Below are 19,506 nucleotides of genomic sequence, written 5' to 3' on the forward strand. Positions count from 1 at the left end.
ACATGTGTCTTTTATGCTTCTTAAGATATCATGTTTGAATTGAACACTTCAAGCACCTTAGTCATTAAGCATGAAAATTGTTTATGCTTCTTAAGAGATCATGTTTGAATTGAACACTTCAAGAACCTTAGTCATTTAAGCATAAGAAAGCACCTCAAGCTTGGGCAAGGTTCCCATAAACACCTTAAGCACCTTAGTTAACAAGCACGATAAGCACCTCATGCTTGGGTAGGATTCCCACCTCAAGGTCAAAGGACTGCCTAAGGTCAAAGGACATTTTAACACTAATTTTTGGAGTCTTTAATGAAGCTAACCCTAAGGTCTTTAAGCTCCATTAGGTAGCATTTCTCTTTAACAGACCATCTCTTATTTGGACCCCTTCAAGCTTGGCCCCGTGTTGAGACAGATCCATAAGCACATGTCTATATTCTAATCCTTATTCTCGTTTATTCTCCCACACTAAATGATTGGTTTAATATGAGAAAATTATTTGGGCTGGTTAGATATTAGATTTTATGACAAGAAAGGTATTGACTTCAATGAATATTTTTTCCTGTTGTAGAAATGAACTCAATTAGGTTTGTCTTAAGCCTTGTGGCTACTCATGATTTAAATATTGAGCAAATGAATATAAATACAACATTCCCCCATGGTGACTTAAAGGAGAAAATTTACATGCTTCAACCAAAGGGATATGAAGTAAAAAGTAAGGAGAAAATGGTTTGCAGATAAAAGAAGAGCTTGTATGGTTTGAAGCAAGCATCAAGACAATGGTACTTGAAGTTCAATCGATGGATGTTGGATCACGAATTCAAAAGATGCAACTCAGATCACTACGTCTACACAAAGAATTTGGGAGATGGGAAGTTCATCATCCTAAAGTTGTATATTAATGACATGTTGATTGCAAGTGCAAACATGCACGACATCAAAGACCTAAAAGAGCAACTGTCTAAATATTTTTCAATGAAAGATTTAGGTGTTGCAAAGAGGATCCTGGGTATCAAGATATCAAGGGACATAACAAAAAAGACAATAAAGCTATCTCAAGAGGATTACATCAAGAAGGTTTGCAATGCAAGATGCAAAATCAATTTCTACACCTTTGGCTAGTCACTTTAAACTAACCAAGGAAATGTGTCCAAAGACACAAGAGGAGATAGCATATATGTCTAAAGTTTATATGCTGCAGCGGTAGGCTCTCTAATGTATGCTATGGTCTGGACAAAGCCCGATATTGCACATGCAATGGGAGTTGTGAGTAGGTTCATGGATAATCCACGTAAAGAGCATTGGCAAGTTGTGAAGTGGATACTTAGGTATATAAAGGGGACAACCACGAATGCTTTGTATTTTGGAGGCATTGCCATTTTCTTGCAAGGGTATGCTGATGCAGATATGGTAGGTGACAAAGACACTCGAAGGAGCACTATTGTTTACATCTTCACATTGGAGGCACAATAGTAAGTTGGGCTTCAAAGCTGCAGAAAGTGGTTTCACTTTCTACCACGGAAGCAGAATATGTAGCAATGAAAAAAGCAAGCAAAGAGATTATGTGGCTTCACAAATTCTTGGAGGAGCTTGGATACAATCAAGACAATTGTGTTTTGTACAGTGATAGTTAAAGCTTCATTCATCCTTGCAAAGAATTTAGCCTTTCACTCAAGGACAAAGCACATTGAGATGAGATATCACTTCATACGTACTCTTTTGGAAGAGGGACATCTAACGGCTAGGAAAGGTGCACACAAGTGAAAATCCTGCAGACATGTTTACAAAAATAGTCAACAAGGAGAAGATGAGATTTTACTCATCTTCAATCGACATTCAAGGATAAGAAGCCAGGATGGAAAGCAGTCACAGGTTTGGTGTGGAGATCAGTCTCCAAGTGGGAGATTGTTAAGTATGGAGCCTAATTTACCCCTTGTAATTTTCAGTATTAAAAATGCACATATGTAAGGCCCCCATTATGAGGAGAAACAATCATGCATGAAGAAAAAAATCTCACCAAAAAAACAAAACTATCGGAATATTATGGCCGGATAGCGGTCAAAAAGTGGTCGAAAAACGGCCGATAGGTTGGTCAGATGGCCGATGGCTGGTAGTCAATGATCGGTGGCTGATGGTCGGAATTCAATGGCTGGTGGCCGATTTCAAGGTGGACTTGTCTTCTCAAGGGAGGCCACACATGGGTGCATTAAAGAGTCCAACTTGGACTTGTCTACACAAGGGCGGCTACACATGGTTGCCTCTCATGAGAGAGGACAACCCTTTTTTGCCTATAAAAGGAGGCCTCTTCTACACACAAAACGTATTGTGGTGCATTGTGAAGTTGATGTGAGGTGGTGAGAGTGAAGCAAGGCAGGAGCTCTATTAAGGGTATAATCCCTTTGTAACCTACTTCTTGCTTGAATTAATAAAGCCATTGAGTGGCTGCTTTCCCGTGGATGTAGCCCACATTGGGTGAACCACGTATATCGTGTGTGCTCTCTCTCTCTCTACTCTACTTTATAATCTCTCGTGTGTGGAAATTTGTCTCTCTCCATTAAGTAATCTACTCTAATTTCTACTTAGCTACATCCTATTTCCTAACAAGCCATACCTAGCATCATCCAAGAAGAAAGTGAGTGTAAGACATTGCAAATGGAGCATACACATTCTCTATTTGAGAGAATGTTTAGTGAGGGAATACTTGGCCCAATCAAAGAAGTGGGGATCTCATCTTCAGCAGCGTTAGGTCACAAAACAGGACTTCAAAAAGTGCCATTGAATATTGCCAAATTATGAATGGCATGCCTTCCTCCTAGTCCTCATTCTATCAATAGATTTCTTTAACATCTTAGTAGTAAAGAAAGTGCATGTCAGTCAGAACCACTATCATGTCTAAGTTGTACGGTGATCGTGAGTTATTCCTTTCTTTTCAATCCTTTCACAATGGTAGATTGAAAGTTGAGTTATCACGATTTGCACATATAAACAGGCTCAACAAAATTTCATCTAAGAAGGAATGCTTGGATCCACAAACCAAACTAAATAAAATCTTTATTATCGAAATCCTTGCTAACAAGTTGGGTCAATACTTTGAAGGTGATGAATTTAATGCGACCCTACAATCACTACTAAAGGATTAATATTGAAGTAAATCCTTGATGTGGTGGTGTTGGGGTCAACATTGTAACTAAAAACTATTGGGAATCTATGGGAAGACCTCACCTCGCAGTCACAAACATAGTGGTAAAAATGGCCAATAGAACTATTGCAAAACCTATTGGAATGTTGAAAGATCTCAAGATCAAAGTCGTTGGACACAAGGTAAGACATACCCTCATTGTAATGGATTTATCTAGGCATCATATGCCATATGAGATTATTTTAGGATGTCCTTTCATGAGGGAAGAAAAAATGGTGCATGATTGGTCTAAAAATCATGTCTACTTAGAGTTCCAAGACTCTATAGTTTAAGTTGATCTTGTAAACGATCGAGCGCATCCTTTAAGGAGAAAATTTGTCAATCGATAGAACACCATGACTCACTCAACCACACTACACTATTGTTATACATGTAAGAAGGAGATAGAAATTGGGAAGGACTTGCCTTTTATGGATGTCTTTCTTGGAATGGTTGAGTCGAACAACTTCAATTGGGTACACCTAGCAGAAACCATAGACACCTAGGGAAATAGTGAAATAACTTGTGTAACACTTGAGGGGGACAAAGTGCAACAATTAGCACTAGTAAACATGTTAAGTGAAAATTTGCAGTAGTAAACATGTTAAGTGCAATGCATATACTCTCTGATGACCTGAATGACATTCAAAATGGTAGTGCCTCATGAGATTGTGATCAATGTGACTCAAAGACTGAATCACGAATAGAAATTGACTACGAGCCTCATAGGAAATTGGAATCACATATTAGCTCAAGTTTGGAAACAAAACTTTTGGGGCCTAGTACAACATTCTATAACAATTTATCGTGGATTGAAAAGGACAAACATGAGGATGAATCTAGTGAGTCTGCGTCAAAAACAACTCAAAACTAAAAACTATACAAGAGAAGTAAAAGATATAAAAGGTGATGATATTGAGAAAATGTATGTGCTAGGATAAAAGACAAAAGATCCACCATAGAATGGCTCAATTTTGTGGGAGCATGTGTATCTCATTGAAATTTGGAAGACAATTGGGATGAATACCTTCACAATGTCATGTGGTGTAGTTTGTGACCCCTTGACATTGCACAATTAGAGATTGTAGACAAGCCATAACTAAATCATACTACTATGAGATGCCAAATCCAAGAGTTAGCTCATCAATAAAAGGAATTAGAATTAAAGCAAAGACCCTCGCACAATAAGAGCCCGTAGGATTACATTTTGCACCTGAACATTTTAAAGCTTATACGATGGGAAAGAGAAAAGTTGTGTACACCAAAGCCCAATGAATGTGTAACAATGGAAGTAGTGGAATCTACGATGTTCGGTTGTAGTTAAGGGGATAGAATTGGTAGACCTTGGTAAGGAGTCTAAACCAATTTTTGTTAACCAAGACCTTACTCAGATTAAAGAAGTTTTACTTACGGAGCTTCTTAAATAATTCAAAGACATATTGCTTGGACATATCATGATATGAAGGGTGTTTCACCTTTTGTAGTGCAACATAAAATTCCAATGATTAGCACTACTAATCTAGTCCAACAATGACCATTCCCAATGAATCCTAAGTATGCAAAGATTTTTTAAGAAGAACTTGAAAACCTTATCAAATGTAGTCTCATATACCCTATTGATCACTCATAATGGGTTTCTCTGATAGTCATTGTGCCAAAGAAGAGTGGGAAACTTAGAGTATGCATGGATCTCAAAAAGGTTAACGCACCCACTAGAAGAGATTTTTATCCCTTGCCATATTTGGAACATGTGCGTGAGAGAGTTGCAAGCAAGGAGGCTTATAACTTTCTAGATGGGTACTCTAGTTACAATCAAATCATGATTGCACTAGAGGACCTAGAACTACTTTCATAACAAAATTTGGAGTGTTCGCATTTTGTGTTATGGACTTTGGCTTAAAGAATGCCTCTGTTAACTTCCAACGATAAAAACACTAATCTCAAGGAGTATTTAAGGGAATTTTGTGAAGCTTTCTTAGATGAACTTTGAGTTTAATCCTCTTGGAAAGAGCATATATCATGTTTATGAAAGGTGTTTGAGAGGTGCAGATTATAGCACATATCATTGAACCCTTTCAAATGCCAATTTTGTTTTAAACATGGAGTCATTTTAGGACATGTGGTGTTTAAGAATGAGATTTCTGTGGATGGGGATAAAATTAAAACCATTCTAGAATTCCACCACCTACAAACTATAAGTGGGTTCAAAGATTCATCAGCCATGTTATATATTTTTGACAATTTATTTTACACTTCATTGAGATAGCTCGTTCATTATACAAGCTTCTTATTGAATTTAATTGGACCAAGGAATGTGACCATGCTTATGAGATATTAAAGAAGGCTTTAACAATTGTCCCAATTTTATGAGTCCTTGATTGGAATTTAGTTTTTGATGTGCATATTGATGCATCCAATTTTTCTATTGGGTGTGTTGTAACTCAGTCACCAAGAGAACATAAATTGGACTACCCCATTAGCTTTGCTAGTTTCCAATTAAATGATGTTGAGACAAACCACATTACTACAGAGCAAGAAGTTTTAGTTATGATTTATGTAGTACAGAAATGTTGATATTATCTTCTTGCCATCAAGTTTGTGTTTTATGTTGATCATCAAGTGTTACTATATCTAGTAAATAAGTCATTCTCCATGCTAGTTGAAAATTAAATGATATTGAGATGAACTACATCACTACAGAGCAAGAAGTTCTAGCTATGATTTATGTAGTTAAAATTTTTTGATATTATCTTCTTGCCACCAAGTTTGTGTTTTATGTTGATCATCAAGCGTTACTAAATATAGTAAATAATTCATTATCCACAGGAAGAATTACAAGATGGTTACTCATTCTCCTTGAATTTGATTTTATAGTGGTTGTGAGGCCCAACAAAACATGTCATGGCTGATCATTTGTCTTACATACCCAATGGAGAAGGAGATGAGAAGCCCCCATCGAAGTCGATGATGAGTTACCTGATACTTTCCTCTTTATGTTTGAGACAATACCCAAATGGAGTGAGAAGATTGTTAACTTTTTAGTTAATGGTTTTCCACCCAAAGAACTTCGAAAGAATTTATCTTGGAGGTTAATCAAGGAATGTGAAAGTTAATGCTTGATTGTCGAAACTCTCTATAAGTGAGAAGAAGATGACATTCTTAATTTGTAAAATAGTAAAACTTTAGTGAGCAACAAAATCTCCAAGTAAAAGAGGTGTGAGAGAGAGACAGAGAGAGAAGGCATGGAAGGGAGGAGAGGAACGGGGAAAGCTTTACAAGGAAGGCATACACCAAATGCATTTGTTTATTAGCTCATCAGTGGTGTAAACCATACAAGAGGTGTGGGGGGGTATAAATATAAGGTGTTCTCTCAAGGTGGAAGAGTTCCCAAGAGATCAAGTACAAAAACTAAAGAGGAAGATGCCTCTTCAAGAGAGGTAAATTTTTCATTAATGAGGTACTTCTCTAAAAAAGGAGGGAAAGGGAGGCATTGGTGTGGGAATTAAGTGGGCTGAAAAAGTAAGGTCTTGACCCTAAAATTGAAGGGTAAAAGAAATTTCAAAAAAATGTGCTTAGGTCAGGAGAGAGGATCCAAGGCTTAAGTTAAAGATAGTGAAGATGGAGGTGTATTCTTGCTTGAGTTGCAATGGGGAGGTGAGGAGATAGGGGAGGGGTGCCTTTTTGAGAGAAGATTGCCAAAATTAGGTGCATTTACCCAACAAATGATTGGTTTGGAAACAAGGGAGAGTTTGGAATTATGTTGTAAAAAATTTTAGACACTACCTTCTCGAGAACAAGTTTGTATTCTTTGCATATTAGCAAACACTATTATACTTAGTGAAAAAACCTTACAATACAAGATGTATTGTTCGATGGTCTATCTTATTTCTTGAGTTTGATTTCATCGTAGTAGTCAAAAAAGGAATCACACATCAGAGGGTTGACCATTTGTCAAGATTGACTCATGGAGAAGCATCCCAAGAAGTTGATGATGACCTATCACACTCTTATCTTTTCAATGGTGCCAAGGCGGAGTGAACATGTCATATATGTGCTCACCATTGGTTCATAATTGATTAAAAGGTAGCCATCAATCATCGAGCAAACATGAATATTAGTCTAATAGCTAGAAGGCTATACAAGCAAGGAGATGATGGAATATTCAGGCTATCTATAGAGCCAACATAGAAAGACGTGTACTTGAGCCAAGCTCATATGAAAACCACACGAATTGACAATGGCAAAGTGCAAACATTTCAGAGATTGTTGAGACTTGGTGTGTACTGGCCAAAAATGCAGAGAAGTGTTCATGACTACATTAGTTCATGTGACATTTGTGTAACTCAAGCACCCATACAATATGCAACACTATTCAAAGTAGCAGTTGCATCCAAGTGGAACTCATACATTGTAGATTACCTGACCAAAGGAACCTTACGAGAGGGGTTCTGTAGATTGAGAATGAAATCCATTCAAACTGAAGCGAAAAGTTACGTGTTGATTGAGGATCACCTCTACAAGAGTAAAAAGGAAAATCATTATATCAACATAATATACTCTATAATAGCCATTATGACATCCTTCAACCACTGGGTCACAGTGGTCCCATTCTGGGAGAATGTCTGGTAAGTTATCTCAGTAGTCTTTCACAATTTTTGGCTCAAACATTTCTTTGGTGGCGAGTTGTACCACTCCTGTGTGAGTGAGCAGTTTATCACAAGCACTCCCATGTTGCTATGAAGCGTCACATCTTGAAGCTAAAGTAGTCATGAAAATAAGCAAAGTCCTTGGGAAACTCATCAGGTGTCTCCCATCCATCAGTACTTTGTATACTTATACAATCGACTAAGCACTAGGGTCTATTGTATGGCATTGTACAAGATCTTTATGTTGTGCAGGTTATGGATTGTGGAATTTCTGATTAGGTCAAAGAATAAGTTCCAGGGCATTGGGCTAAAGGAATGCACATGACAATGTTAAAGCATCTCGACGCTATAGTCCTAGCTATCCATGTTTCCTTCGTTGGTCTTAAGGTAAGGTCGTGGGCATTAATGTACAACAGTCTGTTAGTGACAATGATCTCATTGCCTAACTTGGATTGTACCCATTCAATGCTTCCCACATGTGTAGCTTTGTGTCCTAACGATATGAACTCTGGGTTTCCTATAGCGTAATGATACCACGCTTGGAAGGTCTTTGTTACAATACGATCCATCGATAGTAATTTCTTCTTCTCCGTCCCATCACGTGTGGTCGTGATAAGTTGTTGAGTATTGACTTAGCTTAGCACAAGCTCACCATAGACAAGCATGTAGTGCAAAATGAAGTTGTTGTTTATTCATTCAAGAAATGAGCTTTAAGTAGCTCTACAGCCTTGCTCCACAGCATGTGGAATAAATCCACTCTCCTCTCCTTGACTCACACCTTAGGACAAAGCTCACACTTTACAATCCTCCCCTTGAGATTTGGACTAAGACAAGATACTGAAGATGCATGATCCACACAGGCTAACAAAATCCACATAGGATGGTGGTATCCACACAAGAAAATAAAGTCCACAAAGGATGGTGATATCCACACAGGATGGTAAAATCCACACAAGAAAAATCCACGAAAGATGGTGATGTCCACACAGGATGATAAGCTGGTATCCACATAGGAAAAAGTCCTCCCCTACAAGTAGAGAGTCTGCATCTTCAAAATGGGTCTTCATAAAAGACAACGCTGCTCTCGTCTTCGTCCTTTTTGTCTTCTACTATGTGAGATGATCCTCCGTCAGGTCTCTTGCCTTCGTTGCTTCTACTGTTAAATGGTCTGACTTCGTATCCTCCCCTCGAACAAGTACTTCTGTCCCCCTTTTTGTGGTAGAATCAGGCTTTATTCCATGCGTCATAATGACATGCAACAATATGCTAAAATATCCTATGAAAAGGTTTATGCAAAAATGAATGCTCTCTTCCATCTTGTTCATACTCCGAGAGCCCAAGCATGTGGAATTTCTCATACAATTTGTCACAAAGTCTTCACACATGGAGAGATTTTAGCAATTTGGAGACTCTCCAATGCCAATGTGAAAGTGCCATCTTTAGTTTATTGAACAAAGCTTCAAGAAGGAGGTGCCGTCTTTGGTTTATTGAACAAACGAGAATACTTAGTAGATAATGGCAAGATGGATGACAACGGTTGGGTCTACTATATACTTGCAATACACATCCAAGACTAAAAACTCATTGGTTCTACTTGCAGGTAAGGATTTTGACCTCGTGTATTTGTGAATTTAGTTGCAAATCAAACTCTTTTTGCAAAAAAGTACTTCTTGTGGGTACATTAAGTCTTTCATTTTTTTAATGTAGCTTACATTAAAAGATACTTTATACTGGATAACTATTTACTGAAAGATATTTGCGCTTACTTACATTTGCCTCAATCAAGTCTCTTTTTGAATCTTTGGTTTAAGTTGTGAGCAGTTTACATTAATTAGCATTTACACACACACACACACACAGGCACAAGGTTCCAATATGACTTGTCTATTTGAAACCAAGAGATTGACATTTTTTTTTTCCATAAAAGGCATTGGGAGTTTATATTAGAAAAGAAACAAGGTTACATCCTTCGGGTGAGACAGGGACATATTACAAAAATAGGGAGTTACATGGAGGGGGGTACTGTTTTTTACTTTACCATAGTTGACCAAAATTACAAAGGCTTTTTCAGGCATATTCCCACCTAGATGATCCTTCATACAAAACATATTTCGCAATCACCAACGACTACTATTCGGCAGTGAGCTGAGGATGTCCTGGAGGTGTGCGATGAGACGAAGGCCGTTGAAGTGCTGCCTTCTTAGCTTTTCTTCTTCAGACCGACAATCGTCAATCATTGACACAAGAGATTGTCATTGGTACTAGTTTATTACAACTTGACATTAGCTATCAGAGTTAGACCTCCAATAGGGGTACTAACTCATAGTCATAATATCTTTGGGTTGGATGGCTTTAAGGAAGTACTACCATCTCAATTTCTCTTTTGTTTTGAGGCTCATTGGAAAGGCTTTCATGAATTGTGCAAGTAATCACTCCAATGAGAGCATTCGATTTTGTATATGTAGGTACCATAGCTTTAGCATCCATCACCAAGAGTCGTAAGTAAAGATGTTATTACTGGGTCTAAGTTGGTTTGATTAATTATTTTTTTCAGCAGATTCGGCTGGACCTTAATTGTCAAATGAAACGCCTGAGTTGGATCCCGTGCACGTGCGAGGTCGTCTGCAAGGGAGCTCCTGTGACCTCTGCTCCCTGCGGCCCGTCTCCCCCTCCTACATGCGCCCCTCTCTGCGGTACCGCCGTACCCCCTGCGTCTCTTTCTCCCTCCGTTGCTCTACGCTGCATGTGCGTGCATTCCAACAAACTGCAGCTACCTGCAAAGCAGACATACACACACACACACACACTCCTACCCTCCCACACCGCGACCATCATACATGTACGCAGAGGGAGTAAACTAATGCAGCTTGACGAGATCCTGCCATGCAACAGAGAGAGAGAGAGAGAGAGAGAGAGAGAGAGAGAGAGAGAGAGAGAGTTGCAACCCTCAAGGTGCTCCGAGTTGCGCCACTGTGTTGATCCCCTGCTCATCTCCTCATTAGCACTCGCAATGTTCGCAGCGAGTTAGGGACCTCCTGACAGCTGGGGCGCCCGAGGATGGCCAGGACGACGTCTCTCTCTCTCTCTCTCTCTCTCTCTCTCTCTCTCACGCATCATCTCCATCGCTTTTCTCCTCAAAACATTGCCATCATCTTCCTAGATTTCCCATAATTTGACGTGCTCGGGAAATTAGAGGCACATAATAGCAAAAATGCATTTGGCATAAAGTTTCTGCACATGGAGACTTTGTACAAAATATATCCCTTTGACCCTATGGCCTATGGATAAGCAAGCTCTAAACCCAATGCACTTTAGCTTTGGTCAAAACTTTGAAATTGCATCAAGTTGGGGTGAATATAAGCGTAGGAAGGTGGTCTTGAGTGTGGACTCCCACCTAGGTACATCAAATGACTTCAGGCACCATGCACAATCATATAGCTCCCTCAAGGGCTTAAGGGAGCAACATACCCATTCAAGTAAAGCTGGTGTCACACTGGGACGGGGAATGGATGGCCATGCTGATTTGGTGTCCGCTCATTTGTCGTTGCAAAAAGAGAAAGCTGGTCGCGAGAGGATGTCAAAGGGGTGGCCTCGCATGCCTGGCCAACTTTCCAAACGCGCGGCCATCTGCAAAAGTACAAGCGCGAAAGCATTTGAGAGGGTTTGAGCCCTGACGTGCAGCGCCAAAGACGGATGATCAACCACTTGGGCTATTCTCATTGCTTGAGAGGAATGGCCAATGTTTCCTACATGTCCCAATGTGACAGCAATGGGCTGACCACACCTGCAAATCACACTTGGGCGGGCGTCCCAGTGTGACATAGGCCTAATGCGTGATGTCACATGAGGTTTGAGCCAAGTAGACAAGGACCCCCTTGGAGGAACCTCGATAGAAATATGGGACATTATTGGGGCATGCCTAGCCTAGGGCCCGAATTTGTGGGGGTGAAGAAGCTTTAATCTCAATCGTCGGATCATCTGATGAACTAAGGGTGAACTAGGGGCGGGTAAATTAGGGTGTGCTTGTGTGCCATGTCAACATGAACAGTGAGTCAGCGACGTGCGTTATTGTGGTGGTAGGACTTTTGTGTGGCAACCGAGAGGTCTTGGGGTTCGACCCACACCCCGCAAAGGAAGTGATCCATGGGTGAACTCGAGGCACCATTTTTGTCCCTAGTTCACCCCTTGCGGGCGATCATATGGCTAAGATCAAAGCCGTTTCATGTCCCCAAATATGGGCCCCTCTGGGACGGGTGAACTTGGGGTGTTGTTTTTGTCCGTAGCTCACCCCTAGTTCACCAGGCACTCGGACAACCAAGATCAAAGCCGCTCCGTGCCCAAAATTGGGCCTTAGATCCCCTGTGATTGACCGGTGTGAGATAATGACGAGGCATGCCTAGTGAGAGGATGTGTCTTAACTTAGCACAATGAGACATGGTGTCACAAAATTGGAGAATGCTCACGGATGATGGTAGAATGAAAATATTGGATAACATGGAAAAAGCTGAGGGCACATTTTACAAGCATGATGAGGCGAGTCATTTAGTATATACCATATGGCATGTTGCTTTCATCGTGCAGGGGTTGATTTGAATGCCCCCTACTACCTACATACTGCTGCTTTTGCCCTGCACTTTTTATCTTCAACCTTTCCATTTATGTGGACATGATAATTGGTGAGGTCCACAAAAAAGAGAGAGAGAGAGAGAGGGGGGGGGGGGGCTCCGACTCCCATAGAAAGGTCTACTCCGAGTCAGGAGAAAGAATTTGCTCATTGCTGCAACGCTTCTGTGTGTGAAGACAGAGAGAGAGAGAGAGAGAGAGAGAGAGAGAGAGAGAGAGAGAGTGTGTGTGTGTGTGTAGGCTCACGATCACGAGCCACACAGGCTCGTAGCTAGGGCAGCGGCATGTGTGACGGGGAGATTTTCAAGACGAGCGATCTTTTCTCCCTTGTAAGTTGTCAGCTTTCCCGGCGCGCTGAGCGGAGTTTGGCGTCCAGTTTTCCAGGCTCAATAGTCGAGAGTCGAGACTTGAGAGTCGATTTCATGAGCCCCACTGCCCAGTAGCGGAGACGCAGAAGAGAAAGAGAGAAGAGTGCGTGCTGCGCCCTTTTGTCTGCGCTCAACAGTGGCTCAAGATCTTTCTGCTGGAGGCAGGAATAGAGAGAGAGATTGAGAGAGGTGAAAAGCCCAGCTCCTGCTGAGTAGAGAGAGAATGAGAGCGCTTCAAAAGTGCAACTAGTGAAAGAGATGGAGGGCTTCGCATGAGAGAGAGAGAGAGAGACCCTTGGCCTGCTGGATCTTCCATTTGTGTAAGCTTGGCTTCACATGATCATCATCATCAACGAACCGTAGCTTCTCAAAATGTAATCCATTTCGCGTGTAGGCTGAAGCTCTGCAGTTTGCAGGTCATGGGCTCTTTAAATTTCTGCTAATTGGCACCTCAGACGAAGAGTGCCGCCCAGTAGGGCAGAGCAGTAACAGAAAGCAACCCTAGATTTGTACAGTAAGCTCAACCCTTCATCTTTTTCCAAGCAGCGACACCAGGGGAAGGCACCCGCAGCTCTAGAACAGGGAGCAGTAGCAAGGTTAGAACTATCCCTAGATTTCTATCTTCAGTTCAACCTGTGTTTTTCAAGAAAGTTGTAGTATCACGACAACTTAATCTTCATCCTTTAAAACAGCAAAGAGAAACCCATCTCTTTACTTGGGTTGTATCAAAGATTAGCCCCTGTTTTTGTAACCCTTTAACTGACAGCCATGGTCAGCTGTAAACGGACCTAGAGGGACCCTTTTGGAGCAAGGTAGACCATGAATTCAGCAAGTGAAGGATTCCAGTTTGCAAGAAGAGAGCTCATTAAGGGTGCACAGGTTCTTCCCGAGTCTTTGCGTGATGCAGGAACCCGCGAAGATGTGTACAGTACCAGAGTGGGATTAGGGAGCCCCAATTTTGTGCACAGCCCCAGTATTGAACAAAGTCCTGGTCGTGATTTTTGCATTGATGAAAGGTGGCTTATTGATCCTAAGCTCCTCTTTGTTGGGCCCAGGATTGGCGAAGGAGGGCATGGGAAAGTGTATGAGGGCAAGTAAGTATCTTCAACTTAGCAGCCTTTTTTTTTGTTTTAGTTTGGCTGCTTGCACCAGGAAGCAGAAACTGCAGTGCAGTGGTCCTCATAGTGGCTATGGGAATGAGGCAGAGCAATTACCAGTCTTACAGATTGACTTCTACTACTTTCAAGAGATATTCTACCTTTGGGTCACAGTGACTTAGGAAAGTGGCACGTTTCAGGTCCCTTGCTCGGGAGACTATGCACAGCTTGGGTTATTGAGCTAGTGTAAGCTTGGGTTTTACATCGACGCAGAACATGGTTTAGTCGCTGTACCCTATGGGCTGAGATCTCATGCGGTTCTTGTCTTTTGAGCTGACCTGTGTCCTCACACTCATCATTGCACCACCAATGTAGGGAGGCTAGATGCGTGTGAAAGTCAGATAGTGCTGAGGTTTGCAGTGACTCTTGAAATGTGTGGTGAGCGTGCAATGGTAAAGCTGGATCTGCATGAGAAGGTCAACAGGGAGAATGCTAGTACAGATATGGTCTCAACTGTTGTTAGGTCAAGTTTTTGTGTGAACCATGCATTTATTCCATGGCTCTTTATGAGCTGGGACAACGAACTCATATCGGTATAGTCTTTGGCCTCAGTAGCTTGAAAAGAAGTTTCATTGTTTATGCTTTTATGGTAAGCTGCAAAGAGTAGAGATGATCAACACCCTCTGTAATTGTTGCATATTGGACCAAATCACAATCTAGTTCTTGGCTTAATCTTCTGCATTGTTTTGTCAGGTACCGTGATCAGAGTGTGGCTTTGAAGTTAGTTCAAACTAGTGGCACACCAGAGGAGGTTGCTAAGCGAGAGAGCAGGTTTGCCAGGGAGGTTTCTTTGCTCAGTCGGGTTCAACACAAAAACTTGGTGAAGGTATCACCTTCGGATATCGGGAGCACTTTTGAAATTCTCATTATTTTAATATATATATTGATGCTAAGATCTCTCCATTTTTTTGCTGTGAGCAGTTTATTGGAGCCTGCAAAGAGCCATCAATGATGGTTGTTGTAACGGAATTGCTTCAGGGAGGTTCTCTGCGGAAGTATCTGATGAGCTTAAGGCCAAAGCAGTTGGACCAGCGAATGGCTATTAAATTCGCATTGGACATTGCTGAAGCAATGGACTGCCTTCACAACTATGGCATCATCCATCGTGACTTAAAGCCAGGCAGGTGTTCCTCCTCTTGTTTATTGGGCTTCCAAATTTCATCTAAAAAGTTAGTGCATTGTCAATTCCTTAATTTATCCTTTTGCGGCTGACATGAAGAATAATATATCCTCAGTTGTGTTTGAAGCTGCTAGAGCCGCAGAAATAGATGTCTGTGGGCTGGGAGTCGATGACTATTTGGGTTGGGTAAAGGTTTTCATGCACCTTCGCCCAAGCGTAGGGTTCCAGCTCAGCACTTGCTGGCTGACCCAACAAGCTCCAGCTGAGGACCCATTATTTTCTGTGTGAATGAAATATGTGTGTATGTAGAAGGCGGTTCTTTTTGCAAACTTGCTTCCATGGGTATGCAAATATTTGCAATCGTTTGCAGCATGCCCGGCATTTGCTTGCATGGGCAAACCTTGTTGGGTGGATTTTTGTGAGTGAGTAATGTGGCTATAACAAACGTACACTTCCAATACTCTCGAGTATTGTGTTTTGATGTCCTAGTGTGCTAGCTGGTGTTTCAGACATTATTATGTTTTAATTTGAATTCTCCAATTTATTATTCAGCTTTCTTGTTTTTTCTAGTCAGGATTGCAAACTCACATCACCCTCAATGCATATAGTTGCAAACTTGGCATTCTTGAATGTGAATGCACAAAAATTAACGAATGCTTGCACCTATGCTGTTAGTCAGGAATGCTATTTGGTCAAGGCATATTTTGAGTGGTGTTTGAAGTTTTAGGTTGCATTAGTGATGCTTAGGGAAGGCAGAAGTACAAGAGATTGATTTCGGTATCATTTCATGTTAATTGGACTCCAGATAACCTACTACTAACAGCTGATCAGAGGACAGTGAAGCTTGTCGATTTTGGGTTAGCAAGAGAGGAGACTTTGACGGAGATGATGACTGCGGAAACAGGCACTTATAGATGGATGGCTCCTGAGGTACATATACCATGCTTTATGTGCAATGTGTATATGTGTGTTCACATGCATGTGAATTTGTAAGTGTAGATGGGTTGGTGAATATATCTTATCCATAAACCTGTAAGCATAGCATTTGGGACGAATCTTTTGATTTTTTTGACAAAAATGGCAAATTCTCAGTGCATTTTTGTCGAATTTCTCTCTCAAAATCACAAAAATTTGGAATTTATGGGCTAATCTTGGACAAATGATTTTTGTAAAAAGCCAAATGATCTTGAAGACCCTTTAAAAATAGCCATAGCCATTGGGCTGTAAAGAAGCCCTTTTTTCTTTCACTTGGTATAGATGCACACGGATTTTAGTGGATTTGTAGCATGCGCTTACTATCTGTGTACAGCTTTACAGCACTGTTACACTACGGAACGGCGAGAAAAAGCACTACAACCACAAGGTAGATGTGTACAGTTTCTCAATTGTCTTGTGGGAGCTACTTACAAATCGCATGCCCTTTGAAGGCATGTCAAACCTGCAGGCTGCCTATGCTGCAGCTTTCAAGGTATGGCATCATAATTAGAACAGATGAAAGCTATATTGTTGCTAGATAGTTGCTCAATTATAATTTTTACAGGGAACACGGCCAAGCCTTTCAGAGAATTTGAACCTTCCAGATGAGCTCACCTTTATCTTGCAGTCGTGCTGGGCTGAGGATCCAAATGTTCGGCCGAATTTTGCGCAAGTGGTACGCATGCTGAATTCTTATTTATCGATGCTCCCATCACCAGAGCACTCTGCTCCCCAAATGCAAATTGTGTCGAAAAGCATGCCAGTCCCCAGAGAGATGTCAAGCAGCAGCTATACCAAGGAAAAACAACAAGATGGCGATGGTAGCAACTCTGACTCCAATGCAACCAAGCCTAGAGGTGGTTTCTTTGAGTGCTTTGGTTACTGCATGTAGCTTGGATGCTTAGACAGCTAGCAACAGCGACTTCAGCTAATTAGCCCCATCCCAGTCGTATGGGGTCAGGTCAATGCAGAGATTTATCGACGCAGTTATCCTTGTTGATCTTCAGACCTTGGTTAGCTGATGAAATTTTGGTTCAATTGCAGACAATACCTTGGTTGTCATCTTCCGTTTTTGTGATCTCATATCCATCATGGGATAATGCCTGCAGATTGGAGCTATCATAGCATCCCTGTTGTATACTAAACATTTGCCATTAATTTTAGATGCCTGCACTTAATTAGTTATTAACATTGTCGGTTGTTTCTTGGTGTCTGGCTTTAAAACTACGAGTCTGAATAATGTGCCTGCTGGTTGTGTAGATATTGGGACTCTGATAGGTTATACAAAAAATTAATGCAAGCTGTCAAGCCTAACTTGCCCATTCCATTGCTTAATGGTCATCCTTTTGCCTAAAGGCTCAGTGCAGCTGGAGCAATCATGCATGATTCGAAGGGGAGTAAGCGAACAAAAATCAATGAGCTAGTAGTGCCACAGATTAAAGCAACACCTCGTGGATTTCTTCACATGACCACCCATGACCATTGAGGAACAAGTGATTCGTTTTTGTCAAGGGCTAAGAGAACCAATTAGTTTGCGACTAGAAGCCATGAAAGCCACCATTGACACTACACTTTACTTCGAGCTAAGCCGTTGTTGGAGCAAAAGATTAAAATGAAATTTGAACATAATCAAAGCTTTAATGGTACTAGTAGACAACCAAGATAGTAGACATTCAGATGAATGGGATGTGGTTGCTCCCCTTGCAAAGAGTGAGATACTTGAGAATGGGTGGCCATGGGAGTAGAGGTACTATCTTCCTCATGATTTGCTCCTTTCATCTACCCAATCAGAGGACATCATCTTGTGTACATTTATGTGAGTTTGGATGTTGGAATCGACACATCCATTGTCAATATTTTGCAAGCTCGTGTACTTTTCAATGCCTATTTAGCAATTTCTCTTGGACATTAAGAAAGCAATCCACTTTTTCAATTCTAATTAGTTTCTCTTGAAGATGGTAAGATGTTGTCACTAGGGCTTAAGAGCTGGGTCGCACTCCAGAATTGTGGGGGGATTGGTGGGAAGGCATTCCCTTTAATAAGCAAATCCTAAAAGTTTTGTTGAAATGTAGAAGCTCTCTTGGATTTGTGTTAACACCTTTTAGAAGCTATGTTTCAGGAGACTATCCTCTATACGTCGTGGAAAGCCTAGACCATATCTCATAGACAAGTTGATAGTGGTGGAAGAAGGCTCTTGGTCCAATGGAACAATTGTAGTTTGAAAGATATTGCTTCGTATCGAACCTTGGCCTTTAAACATCAACACACCAAGTTGAACTACCAATGATTTTGGGTCGTGTCTAATTTAGTTAAAATGCTCTTGACCAAAGAGTGTAAATGAGTTTCGGTGAAACAACAATCCTTTTGAAGACTTAAATTACCCTTCCACCTACTAAGCAATCCTTGGTGGGTTTGGCTAGCAAGGTGAACTGCCAATAATTATCGTAGAAACTTTGATCTCCTTGAGACAGCGTGACAACAATAAAGTACATTGATTTTGCTAATGCAATCTAATTGTAAATTTAGATAATGCATCTAACTCAACCCAATTTGAGGAAGACATGATAGTAGGCTTACCTCAATTGTCTATTTTGCATAATGACAGCTTGAGTCTGTTGTTTCCATAGTGAATATCTAAATTAAAAACCAAATTTGAAATATGCATGAATCAAGGAGATAAACTAGGGGCGATACTAAGACAAATTTTTAATAAGTATGTGATTGTATTTGGCGGTATAACTCAAAATTGATAGCTATAAATAGTGAGCAAACAATGATCTATACAAAATTGGACATAGATTAGATTTGGCTCAAAATCCTAACAAATCAACATAGCTACATAAATATGGTGCCCACATACACATGGATTTTCTAAACTGCCTGGAAAGATAAATATGGTGCCCACACAAATGTATAGAGGCGGTACCAACAAAGATACAAAGATATGAGAGGTTGAAAAAAACCAATAACTACTAATAAAAATGCATAGAAACAAACACCAAATAACTTATAGAATCTATCAATGGGATGAAATAACTTCCTAGCTCAATCAAAATCTTCCTTAATTAAACCTAAAAAGCATCAAGATAGTATATAAGTTGCCAAAGTCGCATCAACATGGTGGGTATAAAACATAAATCCAGTTCTACTTCAAAGTAGCACAATTGCCATAAACCGGTCAAGATGGGGTATAAACAACCCACTTGTTTTGATAAAAAAAGGTATACAAGTGAGTAATTCCGACGAAAATATAAATTGGCAATGCAGAACCATAGAAAGGTGTCAAAACAACATGGATAGAGCATGTAAATGGCAGTCATAAATCAGCATACAAAGCATTAGAGAGCATCAAAATAGACGATTAGGGCATCAAAGCATAGGCTCTCTAAACATAAGCTGCATGGATGCCCTATCAATTACAAATCTATGCCTTCTCAATCACACAAAA

The 19,506-nt window shown here is 40.6% G+C and overlaps 1 protein-coding gene across 1 annotated transcript; it reads left to right on the forward strand.

The window, feature by feature from the left end:
* Window positions 1-13,492: 13,492 nt before the first annotated feature.
* On the forward strand, window positions 13,493-17,177 carry LOC147439085 (serine/threonine-protein kinase STY13-like). Its single transcript, XM_086485010.1, has 6 exons — window positions 13,493-13,900; window positions 14,657-14,789; window positions 14,885-15,083; window positions 15,889-16,013; window positions 16,393-16,551; window positions 16,624-17,177. The coding sequence occupies exons 1-6, from the start codon at window positions 13,626-13,628 to the stop codon at window positions 16,948-16,950; spliced, it is 1,218 nt and encodes a 405-aa protein (XP_086341136.1). The 5' UTR covers window positions 13,493-13,625; the 3' UTR covers window positions 16,951-17,177.
* Window positions 17,178-19,506: the final 2,329 nt, after the last annotated feature.

This window comes from Adiantum capillus-veneris, chromosome 16 (assembly GCF_014529385.1).
Source record: "Adiantum capillus-veneris isolate H3 chromosome 16, ASM1452938v2, whole genome shotgun sequence".
Classification (NCBI taxonomy): Eukaryota; Viridiplantae; Streptophyta; class Polypodiopsida; order Polypodiales; family Pteridaceae; genus Adiantum; species Adiantum capillus-veneris.